At 39.0% G+C, this 21,809-nt stretch overlaps 1 protein-coding gene and 1 pseudogene across 1 annotated transcript; both read right to left on the reverse strand.

Annotated features, from left to right (window-relative positions):
- Window positions 1-3,956: 3,956 nt before the first annotated feature.
- Window positions 3,957-18,288, reverse strand: LOC102816532 (annotated as a pseudogene).
- A 202-nt stretch (window positions 18,289-18,490) lies between these two features.
- LOC102831528 (kinesin-like protein KIF2B-like) lies at window positions 18,491-20,512 on the reverse strand. Its single transcript, XM_006832413.1, has one exon. It carries the CDS (start codon window positions 20,510-20,512, stop codon window positions 18,491-18,493), a length of 2,022 nt encoding a protein of 673 aa, XP_006832476.1.
- Window positions 20,513-21,809: the final 1,297 nt, after the last annotated feature.

The raw sequence follows: 21,809 nt of genomic DNA on the forward strand, positions 1-21,809 counted from the left end.
ATAAAAATAGCTAATTTTGTATAAATTAAAGTAAATGATAAAATGTATAAATTGGAAACTAGGACACACTGAACAACTTGTGTAGAAATTGTCAAAAGGGCATCTACTTTACTATGTAATCATTTACCTGAAACAAAATAAAAAGCTATGAATCAAGGAGATATTTGGAGCAGGTTAAGATAGCACATAAGACTTTGCTCCAGGTAAACTTGTGCTCTCTAACATTCAAGCTCAAGTATTTTCAGTTTCCACAAGCTTGTCAATAGAGACTTTGTCCTTGAGTCTCCCTCTGAGTAGCAGCAGGTCTGGTTCTTCCACGACGTGCTACCTCAGAAGAGGGTGAGGAGGTATCATGGGACTTAGGAATTTTTCCTTCAGATGATGTCAGACCAGGAAATAATGACCTTGGCATAGACTTTTATATCTGTATGCAAACACAAAGCAACAATCACACTTTCTGTTTGAGTAAAGAGGGGGAAATAATTGTTTACATTGTTGAGATGAATGGGAAAAGGTAGGCAGGGATTGATTTCTAGTCACTCTGTCTATGCCTTTTTTCTTGCCAGTGAGGATCATGCTGAGTTGTGAGTATTCCCTTGAGACCTCCCATTTCCCACCGCATAAATACACCTCAAGGGTCATGGTAACATTTTGAGGAGCAATATGAGGAGTGAATGAACACCAGTTCAGTGATGTCATATAATAGAAGCTCAAAAGCATAAATGAATGTGCAAGTTAAATATAGTTTAATTCCAAGGATAGCGTCTTGAGAGATCTATGAGACAATCAAAAATGTGTTTTATTGTTGTTCTCACAAACTGCACTTAAGTCTTAAATTGATAATGGCTGCTTTTTCCACAATTTAATATCAGTTTGGTATTTGTTACAATTTAAAAATGTTATTTAAAGTTATAAACTTTGTAAGGTAACAAACAAACAAATACATCGTTCAGATTACAGAACTCCAGGGAGCAATGGGCAGCATTTGATTTTCCCTTCCCCATTAGCAGACCAGAGTTCTCGGCAGAGCATTTTACAATCCAGATTGGACTGCTCTCAGGAACCCTTTGAAGTCACGTTAGGGGTTGGTTTCCAGTGTTTTAAAACATCAGCTACCATATCAAACACTGGGAAATATTTATAGCATGCTGCTCAGTTTAAAAGGCCATATTTTGAAGTTCTTATTATTTTGGTAGTTGGTCGATGATAAATGAATGTAATATTAATGTTGTCTTCACACAAGACCACAAATATAATCACTTTTCTTGAACTGGCCAATCACTTCAATAAAAGAAAATCATAGTTCACAAACTGATGTTTTCTCATCCAATTACCACCCCCTCACCCCCCACCCCCAAACAATAGCAGTTATCTATTTTGGCTTTACTTAGATACTCATTTGTAAAGAAAGAAATTACTTTTATATAAGATTTAGACTTAGATTTTAATATTGTTCATAACAACATTATGAAAAAATTCAACGATGCAGAAAAGTGTAATCATTTAATGAGAATCAATGTATTCTCTACTCACAACAATGCCTAATTTTTTTCTTGTCTTTGCTTCAGATTTGCTTCTTGTTTTTCAATAAGGAAACATTTCAGTTCTACTTCAAGTCTTATGTATCTATCCCAGATGATATTATTTCTTCTTCTACTCCAGAGGTGACCATTATCCTGAATTTGGTGTGTTTTATTCCCATGAATGTTTTCTACTTTTCTATGCATGGTATGTTCATGATCAATGAATAGAATTGCTATTAAATTATCGACATGATATAGAATACCCTTTGGTATCCATCATTTTAGAATGTGCTTCTTAATTTTGTTTGATTGCGATTACTCTTACCAATGGATGCTTATCTATTCAATCATTTTGTTATTTTGTATAATATATTCATAGGTAAATATAATATACCAGATAGTGTTTATCCATTCTCCTGTGGTAGATATTTAATTTATTTCAAAGTTTTTAATATTGAAATGATATAGGTCTTGACCACATCTCTTTGTGTATTGTGTGAAGATTTTCCCTGGAGTGCTTACACAAATAGAAATTCCAGATGATTAGATATACCCATCTTCAAATTTACAAGATGTTGCCAAATTGCTTCTTAATGAGAGTGTGCCAATTCACACTATTATCAGCAGTGTTGGAGAGTTCTAGTTTATTATGTTTATTAATAAAGATTAAGACATGGTATTGTCAACCTTTGAAAATTTTGCTTAGTCTAATGGTTGTGAAAAGAAATCATGAGGCTCAATGGTTAATCATTCAGCCCCTAGCCAAAAGGTTGATGGTTCAAACCCACATAGCAGCTCCATAAGAGAAAGACTTAAAAATCTCCTTCCATAAATATTACTGCCAAAAAAAAAAAAAAACCCATATGGGGCAGTTCTACTCTGTTACATGGATGACTATGAGTTGGAATTAACTTGATGGCACTAATGGTTGTGAAATGACATCTTAGAGAAAAGTAAGAGCTAGAAGGAAATTGGTCACCTTAAGATCATGCCCCAGATTTTTATAGATAATAAACTATAACCAAGATAGTCAGCAACTTGTCTCTAAATTCATAGACTTAGTTAACAACAGAGGAAAGATGAGAACAGAATCTTGTCTTGCATTCAGAATTCAGTGTTGGGCTTTTACAAGTTTTAACAGTTCATGCTAAAGTGATTTGTAAGAAGAAAAATACATCTATAGGAAAATGCAGTCATTAAGAATAGTATTCCATATTTTTATTGTCATATTTCTCCTTGTCAATTTTTAGCACATAAAGAAATCATGGGCCTATTGAATAGTGATCAAATGTTCACACTCCTAAATAATCAGCTGTGTTTTATTTTATATAAAAAATGAATTGCTGAATATTACCTATTAGTCTTTCTATAGCAACTATAAGATGGCTATCATAATTCTAGAACTAATCACGTGAAAATATATCATTGGTTTTTCATATTTAAATTTCATTTTATATAACATTGAACAATAGATGTCACTGTTTTGCCAATAAAAATAACTGAAGATAGTTCATTTGACTATTTTTCTTCATAAGCAATCCTTGTGCTGAACAGATAAGTTATTAAGGGTTCTGGTAGAAAAATCCCAAACAGTGGTGGTATCTTAAATATTAATATATGCTAATTTCCCTCTAAAACAGAGTTTATATACTCAATCCATTACTCTCTGAATTATTTTAAACATAAACAATCTAAAATTGCTCATTTGATGCCATTATATTAATATTTTGACAATTACGTGTCATTACAAGGACAGTTTCAAAGGGGTTATTTGAGCAGTATGGGCTAAGCTGAGGAAAACAAACCTCTCAGAGTATAATTAATTATATTTTAAGTGCATGTAATGTGTAGTAAGCTGGCTTGATTGACAGGAAATCTATACAAAATGTAAATCAGTGATAGAGAAGCCAAGGAAATAGAAGTACTATAAATAATGGAAGTGTGGTCAGTTCCATGGGATAGTCAAGTACTGGACTCTATTCCAGACTTTATGGCTGGAGCCAAGGCCATATTCAAATGTATACCAATTTTGCCTAAAGAAATCCAACATTTATAAAAAAATGAGGTAAAATTGCTAAGCTTCTAGAAGCAGCTTTTTTTTTTTTTTTTTCAAGGAAGGAAAAAAAAAAAACAAACAAATTTGCTGTTTCTGGAGGAGGGTGTCAAGGGGAGGGTTCTTGGCCCTCCCCAACATCTTGCACAGATGGGAAGTTGGGGTCAGTAGAAAAGGCAGTAGATGGGGGTGCATGCCCCACTCTGTACAATATAGAAGAATCTGATATAGATACTTTGTATAAAAGCCACTTGTCCTTGTTTGTGTCCTCTTGTTGGTTGGCCGGACTAGGGGGCACTGGGGAACAAAGACGCTGGGGTGGTAGGCTGGGACACAGGGACACTCTGCTGTCCCCATCCTCTGGCTGTCCCCTTGCAGGGTCACTTTGGATCCTTGGTTGGGGCGTATCAGAGCTCCAGTGGCTGGGACCCCTTCCAGAATTTCTCATTCACCAACTCCAGGGTTAGTGAGCCATTCAGGGTCCTGAAAGTTCCGCCCCCCAGGGGCGATGTAGATAGTGTACTGCTTCTGGCTGACACCCTCCAGACTGGGCAAGGCAGACACCTCAGGGCTGTCACCTCCCCACCACCCCCATCAGGTCCTCCAGCATCAGAGGCACCCCCTCCAGGCCCTCCTGGCTCCCTTGCCTCTTGCTGCTGCCTCCGTTCAAGAGCAACGCGCAGAGCCAAGTCTTTGGAAAGATGGTCCACAGTGGCATTCTCATTTATCTTCACATACCTAGTCTGGCAGTATTCTCCCTTCTCCATGAGCAGTAGGTGGGGCCGGAGCATGAGCTCCATTTCTCCACCTGGCTCCGGGGGGGCTGGGGGCCCCAGGAGGGCTTGGGGACCCCAGGGTTCCCCCTCCCAGAGCCCCTCCCCGGTCACCAGAGTCTTCCGAACCAGCACCCCCACCCACCCCACTAGTGCCTCCTCCCCCTGTCCCTACACTGTTCCCCCCTGCTCCCCCTCCACGCAGGGTCAGGGGCTGAGTCAGGAGCAGAATCTGAGCTCACGTCCTCTCCAGCCCCCTCTCCCTCTGGAAGCAGCTTTAGAGAAACAGTAAGACATGTTTAGAGATTGTTTAAAGACAGTATATTTCTTTACACCTGGGGCACATTTTGGAGAAAAGTCTGGTTGTTAGAGGACTGTTGTTTTTGTTGTTAAGTGCCGTCGAGCCCGTTCCAACCCATCGCGACCCTGTATAGGGTTTCCAAGGGGCAACTGGTGGGCTTGAACCGCCGACTTTGCAGTTCAAATGACTTGGCAGCCTGACCCATTAACCCTCAGCACCACACCAGGACTCCTGTTAGAGGACTAGTAGACTGTTAATAACATTAAACATCTTTTTAAAACTTCTCCGTTAATTATAACAAGTTCTGCTAATGTAGTAGGTTTTTGGACACTTGGTACCAAAAAGCAGATGGATTTAGAATGCTTTATAATGAGCAATAACTACATCTTGGATCTCTAATACATGTAACATACACAGTGCATATACAGTGTGGGGCATTTAGGATTTAAAATTTAAAAAAGAGTATAACATATGCGTCATTTGTATAAAATTTCAGTGCATTCTAATTGTGAAGTGGTTTAAGATTGATGAAATCCTTTCACACGCACTGTCTAGACTATTCTGACTCCTTGACTATTGCAATCTGATTTCTGGAACAACCAGTTAATCAAGCTGACCAAACAAAGATCATTAAAAGAAATAAAAAGAAATCCACTGCTGTCAAGTCAATTCTGACTTAGAGCAACAATACAGGACAGAGTGGATTCCTGGTGAGGCACTGTGGATCAGCCCTGGACTTTGAACCACAAGGTAAGCAGTTAAAACCCACCAACTGCTCCTTGGAAAACCTACACACCGTTGTTATGAATCTGAACTGATTTGACTGCACTTAACAACAACAACAACAACATAGGACAGAGTAGAACTGCTCCGTAGGATGTCAGAAGCTATAAATCTTTATGGAAGCTGACTGACACATCCCCCCTCCCACACACACATGCATGTGGAATGACTAGAGGTTTTGAACATCTGACTTTTGGGTTAGCAGTCCAAGGCTCAAAGCAAGGCACCACCAGTGCTCCTTCGAGGATATTAATGACCTACATATTATCAAATCTACAACTGCTAAGACTTTTTTCCCCACTAGATTACTGCTTTCATTTCATAGTAAACTACTTTCTTCAAAGTATATCCAACCTACTTCATATACACCCCATGCCTCATTTTTCTTCTACTTGTCGGACCTCACCTTCTTATCATCTTTTGCTGACAATTTTTTCCACTATCTCGTCTTCCAAATATTGAAGATCTCAGAATTCTGCCTCTGGCCCCTTTATTTCTGCATACCTTTTCTAAATGATATGTTGGTGTCTAATATTTGAGCCACCTTATGTTCATCATCCAGTAAGCTTTATTTTTTCATATGTGTCAGGTACTATTCTAGGTGATAGAGAGCCAGCAGTCCATGAGAATCCTTAGGATTTTAATTCTTGTGAAGGAGGACTTAATGGTGGATAGGGTAGAGGTGCAGTTAGGATCTCCATTAGCAATAACACAGAATACCGGATGAAGCAGGTTCAGGGGACAGTTCCAAAACTCTGAACCACATACATAGGAATATTTTAAAAAGTTTGAAGGCTCATAGCCAGGGGAATTTGTAGCAGAAGCAAGAAATCTCGTACTTTCAAACCCACCAGGCTCAGTGGCCCAGAGCTGACAACTGGGGAGAGACCAAACAGTGGGGCCAAGAGGGGGAAGGATCAGAGCCACCACAGACTGATGCCTGCCAGAACCATGGAGATAAAGGTGTGGACATTCCTTTTTTTTTTTTTTTTTGTAACTGTTCATTGGCCTCTCACTGTCTGCACACCTCCATTCTGGTGATTAGAGGGGGTAGACTTCATACATGTATACAGAGCATTCAATACACATTCTTTTCCAGAGCACATGGAACATTCTCCAGAATACACCATGTGTTAGGCCACAAAACAAGCCTCCGTAAATTTACAAATATCAAAATACTAGAAAACATCTTCTCAGACCACAATGCTATCAAATTAGAAATCAATAATAGCAAGACCAAGGAAATAAAGTGAAATACATGGAAACTGAATAACACCCTGCTGAAAAGGAACTGGGTAGTAGAATAAATAAAACAAAAGGATAATAACAGAATACTATGAAGAGTTGTACTCCAACAAATTTGAAAACTTAGAAGAGACAGATACATTTTTAGAAAAACACAACCTACCTAAACTTTCAAGTAGAAAACCTGAACAGACTGATAAAATGAAGAAATTGATCAGGTCATTAAAAAACTTCCAACCAAAAAAGTCCAGGCCCAGACGGCTTCACTAGTACATTCTACCAAACATTCAGGGAAAGCTGTCACCAATTCTACTCAAATTATTCCAGAATATAGAAGAGGATGGAAAACTTCCAAATATATTTTATGAAACAAGCATAACCCTCATATCAAAATCAGGGAAGGACATCACTTAGAAAGAAAATTATAGACCAATATCCCTCATGAACATAGATGCAAAAATCCTCAACAAAGTCCTAGCCAACAGAATCCAGCAGCACATCAAACAAAACAAAACAAAACAAAACAAAACAAAACATCATGTCAGGAGTGTGCAAGGATGCTTCAACGTTAGGGACACAATCAAAGCAATCACCATATAAATAAGAGAAAAGAACCACATGATCATATCAGTTGATTTAGAAAAGGCATTTGACAAAATCCAACATCCATTCCTGATAAAAACACTCAACAACATAGGAATTGAAGGGAAATTCCTCAATATAATTAAGAGCATATATACAAAACCAACAGCCTACATTACTGTCAATGGAGAGAAACTGAAAGCCTTCCCTCTGAGAACAGGAACCAGACAAGGATGCCCTTTGTCACCACTCTTAATCAATATTGTGCTGGGAGTAGTCTTAGCCAGAGCTATATAGCAAGATAGGGAAATTAAAGGCATCCAAATTGGCAAAGAGGAAGTAAAACTCTATTTGCAAATGATATGATCCTATACATAGAAAACCCGAAAGACTCAGTAAAAAAGCTTCTAGACATCATTGGAAGATTCAGCAAAGTGGCAGGGTATAAGATCAACATACAAAAATCAGTTGGATTCCTCTATAGTAATGACCGTGCTGAAAAGAGCATTTAGAAAATAATACCAATTATAATAGTCACCCAGAGTATTAAATATCTAGGAATAAAATAAATGTAACTAGAGAAACAAGGGACCTATACAAAGAAAATTACAAAACACTACTACAAGAAACCAAAAGAGACCTACAAAAATGAAAGGATATATATACACCATGCTCCTGGATAGGAAGACTTAACATTATGAAAATGTCAATACTGCCCAAAGCAATCTACATATATAATGCAATCCCAATCCAGATTCTAATGACATTCTTCAAAGAGATGGAAAAGACAATTACAAACTTTATATGGAAAAGAAAGAGACTCAGGAAAGGAAAGAGACCCAGCAAAAAAAGGGACCCATCGCTTAAGAAGAAGAATAAGGTTGGAAACCTCTCACTTCCTGACTTCAAAATTTACCACACGGCTATGGTGGTCAAAACAGCTTGGTACTGAAACAATGAAAGATACATTGATCAATGGAACAGAATCGAGAATCCAGAAATTAAGTCATCCACATACAGCCAACTGATTTTCGACAAAGTACCTAAATATATCGCATGGGGAGGTGATCGTCTCCTCAACAGATGGTGCTGGCAGAACTGGAAAGTGGTATGCAAAAGACTGAAAGAAAGACCTTTCTTTACCTCATGCCTTGCACAAAACTCAACTCAGCATGCATTAAAGACCTAAAAATAGAGACAAATGTGAGAGCTGTAACACAGGACATACACAGACTACCAAATATTTTGAAAAACAGCAAAATAGATGATTGGGACATGATAAAAATGAAAAACTTACATGCCTCAAAAGACTTCACCAGAAGAATAAAAGGGAGCCCATAGAAGGGGAAAATATCTTTTGCAATGATGCATTAGACAAGGGACTAAGTTCTAAAATATATAGGAAACTACAATACTTCTACAAGAAAAAGGCAAATAACCCAATTAAAAAATGGGCGCAGAACATGAACAGACACTTAACTAAGGAGGCGATCTGGGCAGCCAACAAACATGAAGAAATGCTCACCATCAGAGAGATGCAAATCAAAATAACAATGGGATATCATCTCACACCAGCAATAACAGCAAAGATAAAAAAAAGTAGAGGACAATAAATGCTGGCGAAGATATGGAGAGACTGAGACGCTCTTGCATTCCTGGTGGGATTGCAAAATGGTTCAACCTGTCTGGAAATCAATATGGATTTTCGTCAGAAGGTTGGAAATAGAATAGCTCTGACTGATAAAAAAAACTTCATTTAAACACACAGGTAGAGGAGGCTGCATGGGTCTATTTGGTTTTTACCCTCAGTAATTGATTTGGCTCAGTATCTTGTGTAAGCCATTAAAACTTTGTCCTTGTTTTTGTTCTAATTTCTAAGATAACTTTTAGCTAAGATTAGAATGAAATGCCTTAAATAGAAAAATAATACCAACATTTCAGAAACATGATTTGTTAAGAATTTCTATCAGTAACTTCTCTTTGGTCAATAAAAAGAATTGCACAGATATTTTTCAAATGATGAATTTGCTTAGAAGCTAGTGTTCTAAACTTATATAACATTTTTGTATATTTTAAGTAACATACTAGAAACTGTGTTTCTGCTATTATAATATTTTACTTCTTTAATAAAATTTCAAGGAAAAGTAATTTGTTCATTCATTTAATCTTCACATATACTTTGAAGCATTGATGGATGAAGATCAAGGAGTACATCACTCAGTATAGATTATGACTCAATGTAAATAAACAAAATCCTCACAACTGGATCAATAATCAACATCATGATAAACACAGCAAAGACTGACATTGTCAAGAATTTCATTTCGTTTGGATCTATAGTCAATTAACAACCTGCAATATGCAGATGATACAACCTTGCTTGCTGAAGTGAAGAGGACTTAAAACATTTATTGATGAAGATCAAAGACCACAGCCTTCGGGATGGATTGCATCTCAATGTAAAGAAAACAAAACTCCTTACCACTGGAGCAATAAACAACATTCTTATCATTGGAGAAAAGATTGAAGTTGTCAAGGACTTCATTCTTCTTGGATCTACTATCACCACTCAAGGAAGCAGCAGTCAAGAAATCAAGCGACATATTGCATTAGGCCAATCTACTGCACAAGACCTTTTTGAACTGCTGAAAAGCAAAGATGTCAGTTTGAGGACCAAGGTGCGCCTGACCCAAGCCATGGTATTTTCAATAACCACATATGCATGTGAAAGTTGTACAGTAATTAAGGAAAACCATAGAAAAATTGATGCTTTTGAGTTATGGTGTTGGAGGAAAATACTGAAAGTGCCATGGGCTGCCAAAAGAACCAATAGATGCATTTTGGAACAAGTGCAGCCAGAGTGCTCCTTGGAGGCCAAGATGGCCAAACTTTGTCACTCATACCTCGGACATATTGTCAGGAGGGACTAGTCGCTTGAGAAGGTTATAATGTTTGGTAAGGTGGAGGGTCAGAGAAAAAGAGGAAGACCCTCAACGAGATGGATTGGCCAAGTGGCAGCATCGATGGACTTAAGTGTGGCAACAGTAGTGCGGTTGGCCCAGGATGGAGCAGTGTTTCGTTCTGCTGTGCATAAAGTCGCTATGGGTCAGTACCGACTTGATGACACCTAACAACAACAGTCAATGATCATAGAAGCAGTGATCAAAGAATTCAAGGAATGGATTGCATTGTGCAAATCTCCAGCAAAAGATCTCTTGAAAGTATTCAAAAGGAAAGGTGTCACTTTGAGGATCAAGGTTCTCCCCACCCACACCACGGTATTTTCAATCCAATCAAATGTATGCAAAAGCTGGTCAGTGAATAATGAAGACCAAAGTAGAATAGATATACTTGAATTATGTTGTTGACAAAGAATGTTGAAAGTACCATGGATGACCAGAAGAACAAACAAATCTGCCTTGGGAGAAGTACAGCCAGAGTGTTTCTTAGACATGAAGATGACAAGACTTCTTCTCATGTCTGTCCCTGGAAAAGGACATTGTGATTGACAAAGTGGAAGGTCAGTGAAAACAAGGAATACTCTCAAAAATTGTATTGACACAAGAACTGCAACGGTGGGCTCCAAAGAAGCAACAATAATAAAATGTCTGAAATACAACAAAAATTAGTAAATCACACAAAATCTCAAGAGAAGAAGGATCAATCAAAAGCAAAACCTGAAGAAGAGAAAATATTTTCTATGGAAGCCAGAATAATTGATAACTTTTGGATTATGGTGCTAAATATGTTTAAAGAAAACAACAAAAATTATGCAGAAAACAAATGAACAGAGCTCAGGAAACAAATGGAGGAATAAAATTGATTTAACAAAGTAAATGAAAACATCAAAAAGAAAAACAAAACAATTGGAACTGAAGAATACAACACGCAAATTGGGAAAAGCAAGAGAAACACTTAACAATATTTAATAGACAGCAGATAGAAAACGTGAACTGACTAAAAAATAAAATAACTGAACTTACTAAGTCTTAAGAAAAACAAAAGGAAAGAATAAAGAAAATGAAAAACCACAAAAGGAAAGGTGGGATTCAGATACGAAATCTAGCATTAGAATTATTGGAATCCCGGAGCAAAATGACAAAAATAAAACCAAAATAAAACCAAAAATAAAAAAAAAATTTTTCAAGAGATAATCAGAGAAAAATTGTGAGACCTGAAAGGACCACTAAGTCTACAAATACAGGAGGATATATGAATCCCTGGTGTGGCGCTGTGGGTTAATGTACCATTTGAACTGCAAGGTCGGCGGTTCAAGCTCACCAACCGCTCCTCGGAAACCCTATATAGGGTCGCTATGGGTCGGAATCGACTCAACGGTACTTAACAACCTATGAATCCCAGTCAGAAGAGACACATAAAGATCAACTCCATGACATATCTTAATAGAATTCTTGAAAACCAAAGATATGGAGAGAATTCTGAAAGCAGAAAGACAAAATGCAATATAGCCTACCAAAGATCTATCGTAAAAATAAGTGTGAGTTTCTCCCCAGAAACTTTAGAGGCCAGATGACAATGAAGCAACATATATAAAATACTGACTGAAAGCGATTGCCAACTAAGAATTTTTTATCCAGCAAAATCATCATTCAAAAATTAGGAGGCAATCTAAACGTTCCCAAATGAACAGAGGATCTGGGAATTTACCACTACCAGACAAGCTTTGACAGTAAAAGGAACAGTCCAAATGGAAAGATAAGAGCATTAAGAAATAATTACAAAGTAAACTTATTGAATATAAGTTGCATGTTTTATATTAATGAAGGCACACGGACATATCAGAAGCATATAAAGAATAGATTTATTATGTTAAGATTGTATGTTACCTGTTGTTCATGTAAAACATTGATGTAATTGTAAGTTACATATTGTAACATATGAGGTTGCTTCAAAAAGCTCATGAAAATCCCTTATCTTTTGAATCCATTTATCCATGAACTTTTTAAGATCCCTATTAAGGAAACCACCAAGAAGAGACACTGAAAAGACAAAAAGGAATGCTTTTAAAAAGGCTCATTGCAAGAATGCACCTAAATACAAAGAAAAAAAGAAAAATAAGAATGAAAGAACAAAAAAGACATGAAATGCCAAAAAAAATGAATAGTAAATGAGCGAAGCAGCCACTTTGATTTCTGCAATAGTTGTCAATGTAGATGATATAAATGCTCCATGCACTCCCAATATCAAACCATACAATATAGACACTGTCATCAATACAGTGGAATTGAATTGAGAAGTCAGAAGTAAACATAATCAACTGTGAACAATTGATCTGTGACATGGGGTCAAATTTCATTCAATGGGACAAAAACAGTCACTGGGTATCTAAATCCTGGTGTGGTGTGGTGTGTGAGCTGGACTGCAAAGTCAGTTTGAGCCGCAAGGTTGGTGGTTCAAACTCACTAGCCTCTCCTTGGAAACCCTATACAGTGTTGCTATGGGTCGGAACTGACTCAATGGCACTTAACAAGAAGTACAGAAAAATGATACAGGGCCTAGAGTTCACACCAAACACAAACATGAATTTGAAATGTATCAAAGGCCTAAATTTTAAACCTAAAGTCATGGCATTCCTAGAAGAAAACAAGGATAAACTTATGGGCCCTCATCGTTTGTAAAACTATGATAACAAACATAACAAATGCACAAATAGAAGACAGAATATATATGACTTAAAAATTATGATAATCAAAAGACTTGATTGAAAGAATATATAGACAGCCTAGTGGTTATGAATTGGGTTGTGAACCTTAAGGTCAGCAGTTCAAAACTACCAGCTGTTCCATGTGAGAACGATGAGGCTTTTTACTCCCATAAAGATTTACAGCTTCAGAAACCCCGTACAGGGTCAACTATGCGTCAGAACGGACTCCACAGCACATCACCACCACAAACTAAAAAATAGTTTGGAAATGATTTATCCAATAAGGGTTTAATCTTCAAAATCTATAGAAAACTGTAGCAACTCAACACCAAAAAGACAAGTTACCCAATCACAAAATGGGCAAAGAACACGAATACCAAAGAGGATATCCAAACAGCCAACAAACAAATGAAGAGATGTTCACAAGTATAAGCCATTTTAACCGAGCTAAAATGTCACTGCATTATCCTGCAGCACCACACCACGAATTCTTGTTTTGTCCTTGTTGTTGTTGCTGTTAAGTGCCATCGAGTTGTTTCTGACTCGATGGATTGCCCACCTTGCAGCTCAAACTGACCTTGCGGTCAAATTATACTGCAACACCACACAAGGACTCATTTTTTTCCCTTAAAGTCCTTCAATACTGCAAATCAAGATGAGATGTTCATTTCCTTAAACCTGAGAAATGCTGAGTGTATTCTTCCCTTTTGGTGTTCTAACTCTAGGTCTTGGCACAAAGTACTTTACTTTGTCTTCTAAAGTTTCCCTTTGAAATGTTCTCTTCAGCTCTTATACTTCATCATTTCTTTCAATCACTTTAGCTTCTGTATGTTCAAGAGTAAGCTTCAGAGTGTCTTCTGACACACATTCTGGTCTTTTCCTTCTTATCTTTTTAATGACCTTTGACTTTCTTTATGTATGATATTCTTGATGCAATCCCACAACTCTTCCAATTTTTGGTCATTGTGTCAAATCTGTCCTTGAGATGGTTTCTAAATTCAGTTGGGATTATGGTCCAATGTTTATCCTAGAGCATCACAACAGGATTCTGAAGAAGTTTGTAGAATTCTTCTGTTTTATTATCTTTAGCTTTAGTGGTTGGTGTGTAAATTTGAGTAACACTGGTATTAACTGGTCTTCTATGGTTTTGGGGTTTTTTTTTTTTTTTTTTTTTTTTTTTTTTTGTTAAGTGCTGTCAAGTCTGTTCTGAATCATAGCAACCCTATATAGGGTGTCAGAGGCTTTAAATCTTTACACGAGCAGGAAGGTTCATCTTTCTGCAGTGAAGCAAGCAGCTAGTGAGTTCAAACCAAGTGACCTTGTGGTTCATAGTACAGTGTAGTGTGCTTAACCATATTCCTGGACTTCCTTGAAGGCCTATGGATATTAACCTATCACAGGCAACATTATTACTTCAAGATAGATCTTGAATTGCTCTTTTTGAGGAAGAATGTGATGCCATTCCTCTCTTTGTTGTCATTTAAGCATAGTAAAACATGATTGTCCAATTCAAAATAGCCAACATCTGTGCATTTCTGCTCACTATTGCCTGAGATTATCAATCTTTCATTGTTGACTTCTGCTTTTCAAAGTTTCATACTTCATACATTCCACATTCTGATTATTAATGCATGTTTGTAGCTGTTTCCTCTTGTTTTGAGTTGTACCCCATTAGCAAATGAAGGTCACGGAAGCTTTGCTCTGTCTTGGTCCTTAAATTCTTCTCTACAGAGTCCTGGTGTAAAGCTGTAGGATAAGAACTGAACTGCTAACTTCAGGATCAATGGTTCAAACCAGTCTGGCACTCCTTGGAAACACTATAAAGGGTTGCTATGAATGGGATCCTACTGAAGGACACTTTGCAATAATAACTACTTTGAAACCCCCAGTCATATTTTGAGTGTCTTCCAACCTGAGGGGTCAGCTGTTGTCATATATCAGACAATGTTTCTGTGCTATTCACTAGGTTTTCACTGAGAAGTGGCCCACCTCTCCTTCTGCCTACTGTGGCTTAGTCTGGAAGCTCCACTGAAACCTGTCCACCAACAAATGGGTGACTCTGGTGGTATTTAAAATACCAGTGCCTAGTTGCCTGCTTCATATCAACATACAAACCACCACAGTATGACAAGCAGAGAGACAAATGAATGGTGCCTTTTTGGTTGTTGTTGTTGTTGTTGTTAAGTGCCGTTGAGTCGGTTCCGACCCATAGCGACCCTGTACAGGGTTTCCGAGGCTGTAAATCTTTACAGGAGCAGAATGCCTCATCTTTCTCCTGCGGAGCAGCTGGTAGTAGATACGGTAATTACCATGGTTTACACAGAAGGAAGGGTCCTGGTGTTACTGTAGAATAAGTACTGGACTGCTCACCACAAGGTCGATGGTTCAAACCTACCAGTCACTCTTTGGAAACCCTACACAGGGTTGCAATAAGTTGGAATCGACTCAATGGCACTTATAAACAACATCGTACAGTGGGAAACTAAAGGGGCTGGATTACTTTCCTGAAATTACAGGTGTCTCACATAAGAGAGCTGGGACTGAAACTCCAGCCGTACTTTTCTTTTTCTTTTATATACTACTTTGTTGTGTTTTCAGTGAACGTTTACATAGTGGTTTTGATTCCCAATTAACAATTGCTACACAAGTTGTTCAGTGACAATAGTTACGTTTCTCACAATGTGTGAACTTTCTCAATATTCTTCTTTTGCCTGTTAAACTTCTATTAATCTTGCATCCTTATGCCCTTATATTCTCATCTTTGTTTGAAAGCAGTTGTTGGCCATTTAATCTCTTATAGGTGATTTTTCAAAGGAGTACACTACTCATGGTTGACAATATTTTGTGAGCCACCCTGTTATTTAGTTAAGAGGTGATTCAGAGTCTAATATCAATTCAAGCTCTAAAGAGTATGTCAGGGCATTAGTCACGTGAAGTCCTCCATCTCAGCATGTCCTTTAAGTCTGGTTGCTTGGTTTTGCTATGACAAATTGAAGTTTTGTTCCATACTGTTCTCCTAGTCTAGCCATGTCCACCTAGTGTGTCCCTGAACCTTGCGTGTCCAGACTCTTTTTATCATATAATTTTTTATGGCATACAAACATAACCAAAACAAAAATATCTTATCTTGAAGGAAAGACTTTGACAGCTTTCCAAATATTTTGTTTTCAAATAATAATATAACTTTGGCTGCAGATATTAAGAAACACAGGGGAAAACATTTAACGGCTGGGACACTACTGGCTGTGATAACGTTTGTGTCAATTTACTGTGCCAGTTTTCTAGGTGGTTTGACAGTTGAGAAGTAGCTATCCCCATGATGTGACTTGATGTGATAAATCAATAATAAGATTTACGATGGGAGTCCTGGTGTGGCATTCTTAATTCAAAGGTTGACAGTTCACACCAGCAGCTCCTTTGAAACCCTATACAGGGTCTTTAACAACTGACTTAATCCCACCACCTATCTGATGCAATTTATGGGAGATTTCCAAGGGTATGGCAACACCTTTTATCTTAAAAGATAAAAGGAGAGAGACTTGAGCAGAATCCGGATGTGGCTCTATGGGTTAATGCCCTAGACTGCAAAGTCAGCTTGAACCACAAAGTCGGTGGTTCAAGCTCACCGGATGCTCCTTGGAAACCCTATACAGGGTTGGAACCGACTCAATGGCAGTTAACAACAACTACTGCTACCATCAAGATAAAAGAGGAAGATTGGAGATCTCCAAACAGTATTGGGCCTACAGATTCTGAAAGGAGATGAGGACCTTTACCAAGTACCAAGGAGGAGAAAAACTTTTCCCAAGAGTGGAACTTTGACTTTGGACCTCTAACCTCCTAAACTGTAAGAGAATGGCTGTCTGGTTGTTAGCGCCATCCACTTGTGGTATTTCTGTTATAGCAGCACCAGAGAACTCAGACACTGGCTAATAAGTAAAGACCAGATGCTCATTATGATCCTGATACTTTGACAATGATACTTTTGCTAGATATTGCTAGTCTATGATAAAGTTATATGTCGGTTAGTCTTAATGCCAATGAGGCCTTACAGTTTTAGAAAGAAAAAAATTGAAAATAATGGACCATGCCAACTAAATGTACTAGGGGAATCTGGAGACTACTTATATTTCACTTTCTGTGCAACCCATTCCATTTTAATTCTTTAAAGAAGAGTTTAGAATTTTCAGATTTGCAATGAAAAGATTTTTCTTATAGCAATTTTTCATAAATATATTTGCTGAAGATACCTGTGCCTTAGATTATTTGTTATATTTGGTTGTGCATATCAGATTAGCTTTACTTTTCTCTCTCCTCTTTTTTTTTTTTTTTTTTTTTGGCAAAAGGGTGGCCCTTGTGATCCCTGAAGCCTGAAAATGTTCTTCTCCAACTGATCTAAGGCTTTGAAGTTTTCCACATTTCCTGCGAGACCTTTCTGGGATGTGTCCCACTTTGTGCCTGAGCTTTTCTACTGCTTTGCTGACTTATTCCCTGCCCTAATTTTGATGCAGGAACACTTTTTATGTGAATCATATAAGAATAAATTTTGGGAAAGAGGAAAAAGGCTAAAACGCCGATAAAGCCCCTGCTTATGCAAAGCACACACACACTTATTCTTCATTTAATCACTTTTAGGAAGCACAGTACTTTACAACTGCAACTCAAAGTTAAAGAAAAAAAATCATTTCAATTCTTCTGGCATAATCACTCTCCATCCTTGTCACCTACCCGCTATGACTGAATGGTAAAAACATCTATATCTATACATCAGTATAGCTGAGACAGATGCAGAGTGAGTATTAGATTCCCTCTGTTGTATATCCCTTGTGACAGTGATTAGGGGCCCAGCTGCTAACCGACAGGTGGACAGTTCAAGGTTCAAACCCACCAGCTGCCTTGTGTGAGAACTATGTGACAGTCTGCTTCTGTAAAGCAGAAATTCTATGGGTCAGTACTACTCTCTCCTCTATGGTAATTATGAGTCACAATCAACTCCATGGCACTAGGCTTTGTTTGAGGTTTTTGGTTCATTCCCATGGCAGTCCTTTATTCCAAAGTATTAGGCCTTTTTAACGTTACAGTTTTGTGTGTATGGTTTTATCACAGCTAGATTCTTTTGTTACATAGTTTCCCAACCTTAAACACCATGGAATTTGGACCAGGTCTACTGACTCGATGGCACTAACAACAACAATGACAAAAATACTTTGTTGTGGGGTCTGTCCTATACATTGTAAGGTGTTGAGCAGTATCTCTGATTTCTACCTACTGGATGCCAATATCACCATCCCACCCCCAGTTGTGACAGCTGAAAACATGTCTCCAGATGTTGCCAAGTACGTCCTGAGTGACAAAATTGGCATCTATTGAGAACCACTGATCTACAGAATGACAATGTATTATAGAAATACAAAGAAAGAAGGAAGAACATATTTCTGACAAGAGTATTTTAAGATGCTTTAAGGTTTGCAGGAAGATCTTTACATTTAGATAATTTGAACAATTTTCCTGTCTAAGAGAAGTAGGAACCATAGCACTGCATTCATCATTTCAAACCTATTGATTTCACTCTATCTTGCTCTTCTTTTGATAGTCAGTCTGTAATAACCTCAGTTTCTTTTGAATCTCAGTCAGAACATCAATTTTCTGATCCAAAATGGCTAATAACTGGGAAATGCAAAAATCAACATCATATTTTACCCCATCATCTGGCTCTTGGATGTTCCTCGGCTTTTGCTTGGTCTCCTTCCGCAAAGTCATAGCATTCTCGATTGAAGAAGAGGATAATGTTTTAGTTTCTCCTTCAATCTCTTCTTTTTCTCTGTGTATACAAGGTATTTTCATTAATTCATCGCTTTGAAGGGACATTTCTGAAGTACTAATATGCTTGTCCAACATCTTTGGTGCCTCACTTCTTACGGGATAGAAGCTATGATAGTGGGACCTGACATTGAGAGTTAATTCTTTTACTCTGTTTGCATATTTTAAAGTGTTGAGAGTGTTTTCACAAGAGGCCATTCCCGGAGAGATAGTAGCAATCATACAAGTGGAAGAGTTCTGACCTATGAAGGAGTCCCGCAGAACCTGTGTGAGTTTGCTGGCTCTAAACGGAGTGTGAGGCCTATTCTGACCCAAAGCCCGGATGCATTCCTTGAGGGCCAGAAGACTCTTGTTAATCTCTGCCCCTTCTAGCTGTCTCTTCCGGTTGGTCTTGGCAGTGTCTGCTCCCCTTTCGTTCCCAGCTAAGTCAACGAGGGAAAGCTTGCCATGTAGTTCCTCTTGAGTCTTCAGGATAATCTGGAACACAGCATGGCTCCTGGAAGAGTGGGCGTTGACAGACGTCTGTCCAGAAGTCCTGCAGCTGTTCCCCAGTTCCACGAGGTTAAGAACGTCCTCTACACAACACACCTCCTGTTCTCGCAGCCCCACCACCTGCGTTTGTTGATTGCCATCTTCAAGGACTTGAAGTTTTTTCTTCCAGTTCAGTAAGTCATATACCTTGCCTCCATAAATCTCAAAAAATGTTCCATAGACTTTAAGATCAAGTTTTCCATAAGCAGGGTTTCTGAGCAAGGAGAAAACATCCTGCGCTACCAGGGCATAGATGCCTTTAGAGCAATCTTGGTCTGTGCCAAAGACGGCTCCACCCATGGTGTGTGTTTTCCCACTGCCTGTTTGCCCATAGGCAAAGCAAGTGGCCATGCCTTTCCGGAAGATGGATTCCACAAGCGGCCGAGCACTGAACTGGTACACTAACTCGTTGGAAGCGGTGTCATCGAAGGCATGGTCAAAGTAGAAGATTTGGTTCTCCAGGTAGCGGGTGAGGTCCACTTTCTGCTTTGATTCGTGTACTATGACTACATTGTTGGAGGGGATGGTAATGATATCCAGGTCCTTTTTGGTGGTCTCTTGCTGGTTGAGAGGCCGTTTCCTCACGCAGACGCAGATCCGGTGGTCTTCCAGGCACTCCGGGCCACACATCTTGCTGTTTTCTAGGCTCCTGCGATACTCTTCGATCATGCGCATGATCTCGCGGTTAGGGTTTCCTGTGTTGCCATCTTGGGCCAGTTGGGCTCGGATCTCCAGCAGGTGCCGCCTGCGTTCCTCCCTCTGCTTCTGCAATTTCTCAATTTCCCGCACGCAGGGTGACTTTTTCCATTTCATTAGGCAAGGGTTGCTAGGGATCCCCACAGCTGGGCTGTCCCCAGAGGACATTTCATTTTTCTGGGGGATCATTGCCATCCACCGTGTGTCCATACGCTGATCTCCAATGGCAGAAGGGGGCGCTAGAGACAACGGGGGAAACGGTCTCGACAGCATAGGGTGTTCAGCTGAGACCAGTGCAGGATTCAGTAGGAATATGGTCTCTAGGTCAATTTTCTTTCCCTTTTTGGCTTCTTTCTCTACCCACTCTACTGTGACCCAAGCATTTTCTCTGTTTATCTCCGTGATCACAGCAAGGTGGATCCGCCCGTCTCTGCGCTTGATCGCCACACAGATGCCCACTTGGATGTCTCCAAAGTGTGGCTTCAAGGGTTTCACCGTCAAGAGGCGCGGGGCTAGCTGGAGGCAGAACTTGCTGGTCATGGCAAGTGATGGAGGAATCAGGGCTCAGGAAGGTGGGTGGTACTCCCAGGGGCCCTTCGTGTTGGAGCAGCAGGACCGGAGCCCAAGCCAGCCTACAGCTCTGGGAGGACTGAGTGCAGCTCACCTTTTCAGCCTGCCTTCGTGAGCAGCACGCTTGCTGGAGCCAAGCACGTCACAAAGGGGTAGAGTGAAAGGGCATTAGGAACGCAATGCCTAACCCATACGGCACCAGGGCTCCTTTAGGTGAAGGAAAGGAGGAAGAAATCACATTGGTGACACTAAGGGCGAGGTGGGGGGAAAAGCAAAGGCAGCTGGAATTTAGAGTTTATTCTCTATCGGTTTAGTTCTAAGGGAAAGGGAGAAGAAGTGGGTTATTCTCTGGATCATGGTGAGAAGGTCCAAGGAACAGAAAATTCATGGGGCTTATGGGGTTGGAGTTTAATTTTTTTTTTTTCATGGACATTCTCTTGCCTAAGCTTTGGAAGCGTTCATTCTTCCCTGAAGTCTTGACCTGCATTCTCAAAACTTGAATGCTTTGGTTTGAAAACCGGTATATCTTACCTTAAACTTCAGCTCTCCAGAGATCAGTGAGAGCAAGGAACAGTTAGGCTTTATGAAAAAATCATGGGCTTTGAAATTCAGTAGGATCTTCCATTAGCTCCCCTTAAACCTGCCTCCTTCCCTATCCTTTTCATACACATTTAACAGACAACTTAGTTATTTGAATTTAATGGGATTTCTCATTGCAAAATCAAAATGAGTTGTATGTAGCAGGTCCTTGTGGTAATTTGCTAATATGGAACTTTGTTTGGTACAGCAGCTAGGTTTGCAAACACAAGATGTTCATCGCATTCCAAGTAGCTCTGACAGCAATAACGTGAGTTCTGTTGCACTATAGTCACCAACATTTTTGAGATTAGTTCAGTAATTACTGTTCGAAACTCCTTTAGTAATTACACTTCTGGCCTCATTATCCACAGTTTGGAGAGATATGGGAGATGTTTGTTGACAGGTAATTTATCCTACATCCCCTCCACATCCCAAACTATACATATGTCCTTCAGAAGTTGTTAAGGGGAGAAAAAGGTAGCTGAAACCATAATAGTCAAAATTATATTTTGAAGATATTAGAAAATTTTGTTGTGGGTCGATTTGCTTGGGCAGAAAAACATCTACTGCCAGATGGGCCAAGGGGAGGGTTAGATTAATATTTTATGTTCAACACCTACTCCCTTCAGCAAATCTGTCATACTACATAGTGTTTGGGCTGTAAGTTTGGTCAAAATTGCACTGACAG

Source organism: Chrysochloris asiatica, unplaced genomic scaffold, assembly GCF_000296735.1.
Source record: "Chrysochloris asiatica unplaced genomic scaffold, ChrAsi1.0 scaffold00007, whole genome shotgun sequence".
Taxonomy (NCBI): domain Eukaryota; kingdom Metazoa; phylum Chordata; class Mammalia; order Afrosoricida; family Chrysochloridae; genus Chrysochloris; species Chrysochloris asiatica.